The 13,792-nt window shown below is 32.1% G+C and overlaps 1 protein-coding gene across 3 annotated transcripts in view; it reads right to left on the bottom strand.

The window, feature by feature from the left end:
- The window catches only part of CSMD3 (CUB and Sushi multiple domains 3), a 1,478,779-nt gene that overhangs the window by 893,610 nt on the left and 571,377 nt on the right, over positions 1–13,792 (bottom strand). The window contains exon 7 of one of the 3 annotated variants that reach the window (XM_086335397.1): positions 1,248–1,559. The exons of the other annotated variants lie outside the window; for them this stretch is intronic. Coding sequence (XP_086191523.1) covers positions 1,248–1,559 — 312 coding nt within the window. The remainder of the gene's footprint in view (positions 1–1,247; positions 1,560–13,792) is intronic. 3 annotated transcript variants of the gene reach the window in all.

Raw genomic sequence — 13,792 nt, forward strand, 5'->3', positions numbered from 1 at the left:
TACATCTTAATTATTTTTTCCTTAGTCTGTACTAAGCATCTGAATGGTTTTCCATTACCTATATATCATGCAAACTATGCATAACCATACTACAAAAATCATTGCCATTTTGGAGAATATATAACTTTGAGTTGGAAACAGAGCTGGAGTAAATATTTGTACTTGAAATATGTTCATTTCGTTGATATTTCCACTGATGAACACATCAATATAAAATCTCTTTAGTGTTTCATACTGCACTATTTTTTCCAGTGAAGCTGCTACCAAAAAATAGAAAAAAAAAAAAAAAAATTCTTGCTACACTTCCTAAATTTTGTAAACTATAGACTTATATTAATTGCCTAGAAAACTATCAACATATAATTTGACTCTGATATTTTTATCTCTAAAAATTAAAATAGGAAATTAAGGAACACTTAAACTTGGAGTCATAATATCAAGGAATAACTGTTGAAAGGGAAAGTGAAAGTCGCTTAGTCGTATCCGACTCTTTGCGACCCGTTGGACTATAATCCATGGAATTCTCCAGGCCAGAATACTAGAGTATGTAAACTTTCCCTTCTCAAGGGGATCTTCCCAACCCAGGGATCAAACCCAGGTCTCCCGCATTGCAATAATATTATTTACCAGCTGAGCTACAAGGGAAGCCTGGAATAACTGTTACCTTTTCAAAATGAGAAATCTGTTCTCAGTACAATCATATGGTTCAACAGGTAATTCAGAAATAGTAGAATAAGCTATATAAAATAATCACCAGACATAAAGTTTCCATTATTCCCAATCTAGTTATCTATTTTCTCAATAATTAATTGGCATTTGTATAACAAAAAATTCATGCAAATATGAAAATTACTACATTGGCTAAATCATCAATTTGTAAATATGTACACTTATTAATAGAAAAATGGTTCTTTTAATTTGATTTTATCTAGATACCATAATTGGTATATAATACACAATAGTTATTTTGTTTTTACTATCATTTATGTATTATTTTCTTTCTATATTTACTCCCTCCTCCCTCCAACATTTGAATTTCATTTTGATTTTTTTTTTTTTAATTCTAACTTTTATGTTTTCAAATTATTCAAGTTCTGGCTTACTGTCTATATTTTTCAGCTACTTAGAATTCTTTCTTGCATTTCCTACATCTTGGCTCTGTTTCAGCTCATTCTCTAATTGGAATCATTACCAAAACATAGCTTTGGCTGTAACTAAATGGGCACAAGTAAAATAACATCCAATACCTCTATGAGTAACAACTGCAAGCTCTTTAGTTCTTTCTATCTGTTCAGCATTTCTTGGTCTTCTCCTTGTACTTTGTGTATCTGCTTGATGAGGTGAGAGCCCGTCCTTGGATGTGTTGGGGTCCAGACCTGAATTTCTGAGATTCTTTACTTGCACTCGCTGTTCCTCGGAAAGTCTATGGATGGTGACAGCTGTAACACTGGATACAGTAACATCTGCAGATGTGCTAGCAACAGCAATAGCACCAGTGGCAGTCCTGTTATGCTCCTCTAACTCACCAGTGGAGGTAGTGTGGGTCAATGTAGAAGAACCTGTGGGACACAGTAGCACTAGATGCTAACTTTTTCTTTTAAATGTTGTTTTTTTTTTTTTTTTTTCTGATAAATTTCATAAATTATATTCTCTTCTATCACCTTAAGTATAATTAACATAAAAAGGCAAAACACAAACACGCCACTAAAATGTGAAGTAACCAGATCTGATGTTTTGTTTATATCAATCAATGTATGAAGAGTTATTACACATAAACATATCACATTTTAATTGTAACACATTAGGGAGAAAAAGGAGAAACAGTAAACCCTTTATCTGACCTTGAATAAATCTTATTCATTATTTATTTACAGGTGATTTTTAGCAACAAATGCCTAGTAAGTGACAAGTTTTGACAGAATGGGTAACTATGTAACCACACTTTTCTCAAAAGAATGCTTTGAATAGTCTATGCCATATCTCATCATGATTTCTGGGGAAAATATCATTTTTTTTAATTTTAAGACAAACAAGTGAAGAAAGGAGAATTTAAAAATCAAAACAAAATTGAAGACAAAATGATTTAATAAAGTCTGAAATAATTACTCCTTGTAAATATCTATCTTTACCTCATTTGCCAGAAAAAAGCCAACATGATAAAATATTCAATGTCATGAGCTATATATATACTTTAGAATTTAGTGGGTTGGTTTGGAAGTTGGGTAATATTTTTCAGACTTTTAAAGTAAAATTTGAGATTTAAATTACTTAAAATACACAAATTATTTTATATAGAAATGACCAAAAATTAACTATTAGCATGAAAATTTCATTCACACAAAATAGTTGTAAAAAGTGGTTTAAAATTTACAAATATCTCATAAGTATGTCACAGTAAATCTGCATATTCTTAACCTTATAAAAGTTCACTATAATTTTATAATTGTTTTAAAGACTCCAAATTAGGATTTTCTTTTTCCTTTCACTTAAACTCTTTTTTCAAAAATTGTACTTGGTAGAGAATAATTCTCACATAATGACAAAAAGATACAATTTTTATAACAGAAGCATGAAACTGACTGAAGATATGCTTAAATGGATCTTGACAGATAAAATGCCTAATAAGAAAAAAAAAAAATAACTGAATTTTTGAGGAACAATTACTAATTAGAACCAATAGTCAGCTCCTGGTTACAAAACTTCTGACTATTGTTTAAAGCCATTAAAGGGTGTAAGTCTTCATATACTTTGCCTTCTCAACAAACTGCATTTCAAACTTCTGTCCATATATATATATTAAACAAAATGCAAAGGAATATTTTAATCATTTTGCAAGAGACAAAACAGCTATATCACATTATGTGATTTGAAAATGTTCTGCCTTCTTCCCCCACCCCTCTTTAGCTGTAGGCAGGTGATTAGTAGAACAAGTAATTCAGGTTTCTGCTTTCAAGTCAAAAAGGAAGTCAAACAAGAGCCATCCCTCGTTCAAAAGCAAGCAAAAGAGTTCTTGTCCATTACTAATTCTTCCAGCTTGTGTTGTTATATGTGTGTGTGCTCAGTTGCTCAGTTGTGTCAAATTCTTTGCTACCTCATAGACTGTAGCCCACCAGGCCCCTCTGTCCATAGAATTTGCAAAGCAAGAATACTGGAGTGAGTTGCCATTTCCTACTCCAGGTGATCTTCCAGATGCAGGGGTCAAAATTCTGTCTCTTGGGTGCCCTGCATTGGCAAGTGGATTGTTTACCAATTTTTTAAAATTTTATTTAGAAATTCAGAAGAATTAAATGATTATACTTTGTGGTGGCCAGTGGTAAATGAAGTATGACAATTATCAAGTAATTTTAAAGATTTTTAATATATTTTAAAGCCTTAATCAGAAAAAGATGCTATAGAATATTCAAGTTATTTTGTGAAGATCAGAATCTAGTAAATGCATATTGGTTATGAAAATTAGCCAGTAATGTTTACTAAGCTAATATATGGTGAAGGCTTTCTTTAGTCACATGATTAATAACTACACTTGCATTACTAATATTTAGTAACTGATCTCATGGTAAATCAGACATTTTGATGTCCATGTACTCATTACTATAAAAACAATTACCTGGTCCATACTATTCTCTGGGGAATTTAACTGTACCTTTCTTTATGAAAGAAACTAATGCTTTGAACTCTTCCTAACTTTATCATAAAGTCTGGGCTTTCAGGTTTAGTTTAAAAAAGGAAACTATTTAAATATAAACATATGTTGCTAAATGCAATCTAAAAGTATGAAAAATTGTGGAATTTGTACTGTCTCGAATCTCAGTGTGTCTATTATACCTTTAACATAGAAGCAAATTAAACAGCTATTTATTATGTTTCATCATTGAAGGTCATTACATTAATCCTAAATAATCTCTGAGCTTAGTTGCTCAGTTGTGTCCAACTCTATTCAGCTCCATGGACTGTAGCTTGTCGGTTTCTCCATCCATAGGATTCTCCAGGTAAGAATACTGGAGTGGGTAGCCACTTCACTCTCCAGGGGATCTTCCCAAACCAGGGACTGAACCTGGGTCTCCTGCATTGTAGGTGGATTCTTTACCATCTGAGCCACCCAAAGATTATTTGGAAGCCCAAATAATCTCTAGTATTTGGGTAAATGAATCTGGGGTAATTCTTAGGAATGTGTCCAAGCTGCTGCTAAAACTAATCTTTTAAGATCAACAGACCAATCTCAAAATGCCCATATTCTTGAAGACTCCAGGCAATAAGTACATTTCCTAAACAAATTTATGAGCTAGAACTCTTCTTTAGTAACAATTAGACCCAGGATATGCTAGCTATCCCAATCTTAAAATCTTCAGTAATGGCTGAATCTATCACTGGCTAATAGCAATATTATTCTCTTAACCTGAATTCAGAACAGGGTGTAATATTTGAATAAAGCATTGAAAAAACAATTTAATAACCATAATCTAGCTAACTACATATTTCAATAATATATTTTACCAACTAGTTCTTATGTTTTACTAATATTCTGTTTTCATAATTTTTCTTCCCCATACTATAATACAAGCTCCCTAAAGGCTGAGATTTAGGCAAATTCCATTCACTGCTGAAACCCAAGTTATCTAGGCTAGTGCCTGGTACATAGTAGATCTTTAAGGAATATTTATCAAAAGAAAAATGTAAGAATAGATGGATTCAAAAATAATTTTAATGTAATACTAACAATCATAAAGAGGATAAATTTCACAAATGAAATATGATTACAATTTTAACATGGCAATGTCATATTTCAAACAATGTAATGAAATGAAGAATTATTCCAAAGAAAGGGAAATTTGATGGCTTTGTTTTGAACTTTCAAAAACATCACTTTGAAAAAGTGTGGAAACTGAAGATTTATTTGGATAGGTAAAAGTTACTTGAAGATTCATGTCAACATTCTCAAGCCTTGATAGCTTACAATGTTAGTGTGAAATGAATTTGTTTAGAATATTCAAATTTCTGTAGAGTAAAAACTAGTATAGCTCATAATGGCAGGAAGCAGAAGTACATCTAAATTTAGTCATGTATTTTTGATATATATATACATAAAAACAATGATTTCCTTATAAGGCAATAAAATCATCCATCACCATATAGTTATGTCATATATTATAACCATTTATCTAAAATGTAGACCAATTTAGAATACTATTTTTGGTACCACTTTAAATTGGCAGTGTGTGAAACAAAGATTTTTAAATTGTCAAAATGCACTATTTAACAGTTTCAAAACACTCAATAATCTTGCATACCTAACTGTTTTATAAGGAAATTGTTGATGCAGGAAAAAGGCTTAGGATTATATATAGCAACAATGCCATATTGAATATATTATATATCTAATTGAATATTAAAATATAATAGTTTGGTTTCTTTTAAAAAAATTTTAAGTAGACTATACAGTTATATAAGTGTTGTCTATAATAGCACAATGTTAAATGATGTTACAAGACATACAACCCAAATTTATGAATAAACTGTACATCCAAAATACCCATTCATTGGAAATCAAATCATGTATACCCGATATAATTTATCACAATCAGATTATCCTGTCAACTAAACTGCTTGAGATATATTTATAAATTATATGTTTATAATATAAACACATCTAAAATATAATTTTATTAATATTTGAAAGCAAACATTTCCAATTATAAAAATAAAATGAAATGATATACATATATAAACATGCTTCTAAAATCATAACTATATGTCATCTTGGAATTATGATAATGGAAAATGACATATGTTACACATGTAAATTGGCAAATGTATATAACAGCAAAATTAAATTATAAAATTAAACTTGGACTTTAGTATCATAATAAAATTTGTTTTTGAATGCTTTCCTATTTCAACATCTATATGCAAAGGACTAAACATAATTTATGTAAAGCAATTTATACATGTGTCATTTAGAAAATGTATTAAATAAAAATTGAATTTGAATTTCATTTTGATTAAAATTTTAGCCTTACATATTTTTAAAAAATTATGCTATATTGCTTTGTAATTTCTGTGTAACTCAAACATAAAGAATATGTTGCTAGAGATATAAGTGGAAATCCCAAAATGCATATAGCTATATAAGTACATGTTAAACACAGGTGCATATTCATAGAAGTGGCTTTTAGATATATATGTCTTGTTATTTTATATAAAATATAAATTCTGTTCCACTAAGTTTAGCATTTCAAATTAAACATTTGAATAAAAGCTTTAATAACAAAATAATCCTCACTGAATACTTTTGTGTTATCATGATATATAACGAAAAAAATGCAATAAACATCTAACATGAAAACATGCAAAAGAAAAATATACAAAACAACATCAAAATAAAATATAAATACAACTAATGAAGCAATTCTATATGAGTCATCATTTAAATACTCTATAAATGTTAGCATATGTATTTTCAGGAAGCATACTGCAGTTGGGAAAATAAATATTTTGCATTTTAAACATTACAAATGCCAATATCCTAAATATGTATAGCTCAGTATTTAATAGTATAATTTGGTGAATATGTGTGTACTATGAATTCAACTTACAGAAGGGATGAATAAACTGAAATAGAAAGTAGTCCTTAAATTGTAGGAAAAATATAAATAATCTATGTTTGACTAGTCATTATCTGCTTAGTTGCTCAGTTCTGTCCGACTCTGCAACCCCATGGATTGTAGCCCGCTAGGCTCCTCTGTCCATAACGATTCTCCAGGCAAGAATACTGGAGTGGGTTGCCATGCCCTCCTCCCAGGGGACCTTCCCAACTCAGGGAGCAAACCCAGGTTTCCCACACTTCAGGCAAATTCTTTACCATCTGAGCCACCAGGGAAGTCCTTGGCCAGTGATTACCTAGTATGAAACTGTCTCTCTGACTACAAAAATAAATAGACAAATCCTGAAAATTTAGATTATTACTTAATTTTAAAGGGCAGATCTATATTGGTCTTCTAAAGTTTTGATTTAAAATTAAAATGCTGCATGTACTTTGAACATACATAAGATAATGATATTAAAATATCTATTAACTAAATATAATATATCCTTAATTATAAGATTCACCTCTAAGAAAGAAATTATTGAACTATTAAACTATGGCATGACAACACAAAAATGCTGTCACCTAAATTCAGATTTCTGACACATTAAAATATGAAAGAAGTTGATTATAGTATAGTTAAAAAAATTATCACTAATTTGAATAACAGATTTTCTATGATCATGAATTAAATAAATTAGGTACATATTAATTTTGAAATAGGCCTGATACTTTAATATACATTATTTTTTCTGAATTCACTGATATATTGATATATATATTTATATTATGTATCTCTATTTAAATTTCTAAGCACTAAATCGGGACACCAATATTACCTTTTGCAAGTGGATGTGTTACTGTTTATCAGATGCAAGTGATCTCTCTGCTTTAAAATTCAAAGTGAATAAATATTTTCAATCTAAGTTGAAACTGATGATATCAAGATTTAGTGATTCACTTACCAAATCCACATTTACTAGAGTAAATAAGTGATTATAAAACAAATATTCAACAAAACGCCGAGTTGTTTACATACAAGATTAAAACTCCGTATCTGGATTAATTAAAGTTTGATAAACCCACATGCCAAACAAGCATAAATACCTTTACCTAAATGAAATATAGAAAATACCAAGTTATAGAAATCATATAGAGTACTCTATTGGTCAACCAAAAAAAAAAAAAATATATATATAGTACACATATGTAGACTGTATATGTATATAAATGCATGTATATGTCTATAAAATATGTTATCACATTTTGTAATACAATGTCAGAGAACAGACATCTAATTTTTTAGTACTAAAAATATAGTAAGCTCATGCCAGGGAAAAATTGTTTAAGTACAGGGTTGCAATGATCTTGAAGCTTTTCTCTCTTAAAGAGCCATTTCTTGCTTCACCTAGTTGATTAAAATGAAGTTGCAAAATGGAATTTCAGTATCTTATCACTCTTTTTCATACATTTTTGGATGTCTTGACAATGTACAGTGGTGGGTCCAAGGTGTCTTTTTTTTTTAATTTTTACGTGCCAAGTTACAAACACATACACCACTCACAAGAATAAATATTCACAAAATACATCTGAAACCTTTTTTGTGTATCTAAGCATAATGTTCCTCCATAAAGTGACAATACTGGCAATAAAACTTGAGGACCTAGCTTTTGAAACAAGAGTTAGAGAAAGGGGTAGAATGCCCCTTTACACCTTTCTAAAACAATTTCCTAGAATCCTGCATTTTGAGACCTCTTTCCTATAGCAGGTCTCATCTTTTAGCAAAAGAAGGATATATCATTCCCGGTTTCCCCCAAACAAATAAATGTAACTTAACACACACTTTCCTTCTATGTCTAATTTCCTTCCATATTAAATCTTGTGAAATAGCTGTCAATTCTCATTGAAGATTTAAAGGCCTTGTTAGGAAAAAGGGATCCTATTATACATATCTTGTATTCCAAAGTGTAATATAAGAAACCTCTTCACTTCCAGAGCCTTGCTGTCTTTAATAAATGATATACGTTAATTATATTTTGAAAGTGGAAAGCATGTCTGATACATGTGTATCTCTCACTTCCCCTTGAATGTTTCATAAATATATGAAGGAAGAATGAATGTGGATAAATGTACTACTCTGTATTTCTCAAAAATATAAACATTTTACTTTATGGCATTAAATGTATTTCAAAGATATAAATATAAGAAAGAAATTTGACCTATCCAGATATAAACACTGTAAAAACATAATGTAGTTTATATTACATAGTATGAAAAAAGGAAGGAGCATCTAAGAACACCTAAATCACTCCTTCATTTGTGATTTTTTCAAATGAGGGTAGCATTTCCCTCTTCTTCTATTCTCCAGCACCTTTTTCTCTACCAAAAATATTTAGTAATGATGATATTTGATATTGTGTAGCAGAGGGAAAGAAACAAGGGAAAGCAACTGGTGGAGTTACCCTTTATATGTACCATGTTTGAAAGAAAAAAAATAAGAGAAGGCTTTATCCTGACCTAGCTCATCATGTGTCTGTGTCCTGCTTACCTTGACTATCTCAGTGTATCCATGTTTATCCTCCATTTCCTTCTGAAATGGCATTCCAGTTTGGGCTGCAGAGGAGGGGTCGTCACTTTTTATTAGCTCTAGGTGTTTGTCTTTTTTTAATACCTAAATATAAAGCATACATAATGCATGTTTTGCATATGTGATATGATTTAAAAGGAATCAAGGAGCTTTACCTACTACCACATTTTTCTGTGTATACAGATGCTGCTTCGAAAAAGAAAATGTTCTTTAGGATTATATATTGCCTTCTCAAATTGTTCTCTTATAATCAGACAAACACCTTTTTGGTTGAAAGAATTCACATATGACAGTGATTGCTTAACTAGTTTGAATTAGTTTATTGTAAAGTTTTCTTCTCCTCAAAAGAAATAACAGGGGCAGGCTGAGAAGTATGTTTTGGTGAGGAGAGTGAAGCTTGCAGCAAGATCACTGAACACTCCTTGCTGATGCATTTATAAGTTGATACCTGATTCCGTGTGGTTGTTACATGATTTGCAAGAACTAGGTTCATTACTAAGAAGTGGATATAAGGGAGGTGTGGGCAGGTAGGAAAGGGCTGGCAATTTGGAGGAAAGACTATTTTTCCACAATAAAGGTATTTATTGTGGAAAGGTTGCTGAGCAACAGGTGAATATCTACATAAATATGCTGAAGTAGAACAGTTTAATAGGAAATTCAAGCCATAAAAAGTCTTATTTTCCTGCACAACATTCTGTAAAACACTTTTCATTCTGCAGCAGCTAATTAATTAGTAGCACAAGTGATTTTTTGGGGGAAAAAATACCAATCTTGGCTTTACAATATAGCATATTGAAGAAAAACTTTTAAAAACCTTTGGAAGTGGTAAGAACCTTGAGTTTACCATCAAAACCTACCATTAACTAGAAAGGCAAATATACATTATATATTGGGGTATTACATATAATTAATTATATGTTAGGGTATTTAAAATATATACTACCACATTGAAAGATAAGCCTTTGTATTTCTTCATGTAATTACTCTGTTGAATTCCTTTTCTACAAAGACTGTATTTTATTTCAAGACTATAAGCAAAAAAGACTGTTTTTAAATAATGTCAATAAAACAAAGGTATGACACCTATATCAATTATTGAGAGTATTTATTTGATTAAGATCATATACAGCTTAATTGACTTTCAGATGAAAGAGATTAATTAAAGCAAAGGAAGTTTTCTTAAACATTAAAGTAATTTTAAACCTCAAAAGCTTTATATCTATTCAGACGATTTTGGTATATTCCAATTACAGGTAATAATATGAATATAAACAATTGTCTTGAAGTATATCTTTTAACTTTTAAGAGGATGATGTAGATTTGGCTTTTCACCTGTGGGATGGTATCTAATCTCCCCAAACTTCTGAATACAGGTGACTAAGACACTATACACATACTCATCATTCTAATGGTTAATTTAGATGACTAGATAACAGACTATTTAAATGAACATATTATAGAGCAATCAGAACATACTGAGCACTTACTGTGTTCTAGACACAGTTCTAATCAATCCATTTCATCCTCAAAAGTACCCATGAGCTGAGGATATTAAAGTTCAATTACTTTTACAACATACACTAACTCACTTTGCTAGGAAATTAAAAATCTAGGATTTGGACCCCAATTGTGTAATTCCAAAACCACAATAATGACTCATGAAAATCATTACACCTCTACTTAACCTCCCCAATACAAAACAGCACATGTAAACACTTATGTCTGATCAACATGTAAGTTATTTATTTATTTTCTGTCATCTCTGTATTTCTCCATCCTCCTTCTCCAACAAAAGCCTGACTTTTTCCAGGTCCCTCTTGCAAAACCCTTGCTAGAAGGAAGGATGGTTTGGCAGGACTTAATGGAAATGGCACCCCACTCCAGTACTCTTGCCTGGAAAAATCACATGGATGGAGGAGCCTGGTAGGCTGCAGTCCATGGGGTCGCTAAGAGTCGGACATGACTGAGCGACTTCACTTTCACTTTTCACCTTCATGCACTGGAGAAGGAAATGGCAGCCCACTCCAGTGTTCTTGCCTGGAGAATCCCAGGGACAGGGGAGCCTGGGGGGCTGCCGTCTCTGGGGTCGCACAGAGTCGGACACGACTGAAGCGACTTAGCAGCAGCAAAGAGAAATGTGATCTAAGATCTTTTCATTGCTTTTGTTTCCTAATATTCTAGTATTTTTGAGGTGATTACACCAAGTGATAAGAGAGAGGCAATGACCTGGGTAGAGGTTGGGGGCCAAGTAGAGGCAATGAAGATGGCATACACAACCCCTTAGGGGTATGTCAGGAAAGTGGAAGAGTCCAGGAACCTGAATGCTCACCTTTGGCTAAGATTCCTACTCAGGTTTGTAGGAATTCCTACTCAAGCACAGGATCACCTGATTTCACGGGAAATTCAGGCTTGAATAATAATGACAGATGCCATTGTCCAAGCACTACAAATGCCCTGTGGATTCTTCTGCAACTCAAGTGAAGAAGGTGCCAAAGTTTTTTCTGCTTCACAAACAATGACCTGGAGAGAACTCTCCTCCTATCAGGGACAACAGGGGCTCTCAATTTTATTTGAATTTAAGAGAACAAAGCAACATTTCTTGCTTATGCAAGCCTGTGGATAAATCTAATTTCATATACTTGTTTCACTGTCAAATACAGAAAATGTATATATACAATCCAATAGCCTGTCTTGCTGTTTTTTAATAATCCAGTTTCAGCTTGACATAAACTGCCTCTCTATTACTCTTCCCTCCTTTAACTATTATAGTTTTTCCCCTCATAACAATTCTTAGTAATCTAATTTCACTTATCTTTGAAAATTGTCTGTTTCTTAATAGTTATAAGACTTTTATTATTATCCCTACGCCTTCTTAATATGTTGCTAAATTGGATCAAGGTTTTGATCCTTTTTTTTTTTTTTCCCTCTCTGGATTAAACCAAAGTGTCTATAAATTTCTCAATCTGAACTTTTACCTGTAAGGACTTCTCTAATTTTCAGAAAATTCCACAGTAGAAGTCTTTTCTCCCAGTTTCACACAAATTTTAGTACTCATGGAGAGTAGATAATTCACTAAGAGAACTTTTTATCCTACGATCTAGGAATCAACCAATCCATAGCCACTATTCCTCACTTATTCCAAGCTCTTAACAATTACAAATCACTCTCTTCATGCAAGTTCCATGATAAACATTTTTCATTTAACCTTTGTAAAATCATATGCAACAGATACAATTAAAATCAATACAGTCTGAGATAAATAACCTGATTAAGGGCATTCATTCCTGTATTAACTCAAGCTGTTTATCTTAAATCATTCATTCTCTCAGGTATTTAATAAGAATATACTAAGTGCCCACTCTACATCAGGCACTGAATGACTCAGAGGTGAATAGTACATACAGTATGTTTCCTAAGAAAGAATACATTCAAGGGGAAGAGATGAAGAATGAACAGATTAATATAATAGCTGGCACTGAAATGCAAAGTGGCATTTGAGCTAAAGCCTCAATAAAAATGAAAGGGAAATAAAAATAAAAGCCTTGATATATCCAGCACTTTTATTCAGACTGTCAGATTTACTAGCTTGTATTCTTAGTCTTCATGATATACTTCTTCCTATTCCCTTAGAACTCAAGAATTTCACTTTTTTCTCTATAAATATGTGGCATGGTCTCTTGTGTGCTATATATCTATGAAGTAATATATATGTATTTACATTCCAGATAATACTACATTTTAAAGTGAAATTGATATATTTGAATTCAATTTAGGGAATAAAAATTAAAATACCAGTAGGGTCACTAACTTTGATGAATTCAATGAACACATATATACTGAACTGCTAGCCATGAATTAATGCTAGCATGCAATGATGAGTGAGAGAACATAAACATAAGAGCAAACAAACAAGAAATCAATAAAATGTGACTGCATTTTGTTGGTGTGCTAGATTTAAGGTGGCCATTCTTTGCAACTGTTTGCAGCTAGCTGCTGCTGCTGCTAAGTCACTTCAGTTGTGTCCGACTCTGTGCGACCCCATGCGACCCCATAGACGGCAGCCAACTAGGCTCCCCCGTCCCCGGGATTCTCCAGGCAAGAACACTGGAGTGGGTTGCCATTTCCTTACAGTCTATTTCCCTATGCCATTGGATCTAACTGGTCTTCCTGAATTACCATGACCAGCAGAGCACAGCAGATGATTATCATGTAAATTATCATGTATTAGCTCCAAGAGTCTTTGTAGCTTCTACCTTTACACTCTTGGAAAGATTTCATGAGACTACCATAGAAAGAACTCTCACTTGTCTACCAGAAAATGAAAGGAATAAGGAGAAGAACCAAAGTGCCCCAATTGACAATTCTGAGTCACTTCCATGAGTGAGGCCACATCGGACCTTGCAGTATAGGAAACCCTTCAGCTTATTGCAGCTATATATATAAATGAGTCCAGAAACATCTTGTAAACCAAGAGAACTGTGAGCAAAAGTAAAGCGTTGCTGATTTAAGCCTCTAACCTGCAGTGGCTTTTACAGGTGGTGTAAATATAATTGACAAAACATGTAAAATGTAGAATTTGATTAGAATATATAATAGAAGCAATAAATTGGTCTTGGGGGTGA

Source organism: Bos grunniens, chromosome 14 (genome assembly GCF_055505025.1).
Source record: "Bos grunniens cultivar Pamir isolate PY7600 chromosome 14, Bosgru_T2T1.0, whole genome shotgun sequence".
Classification (NCBI taxonomy): domain Eukaryota; kingdom Metazoa; phylum Chordata; class Mammalia; order Artiodactyla; family Bovidae; genus Bos; species Bos grunniens.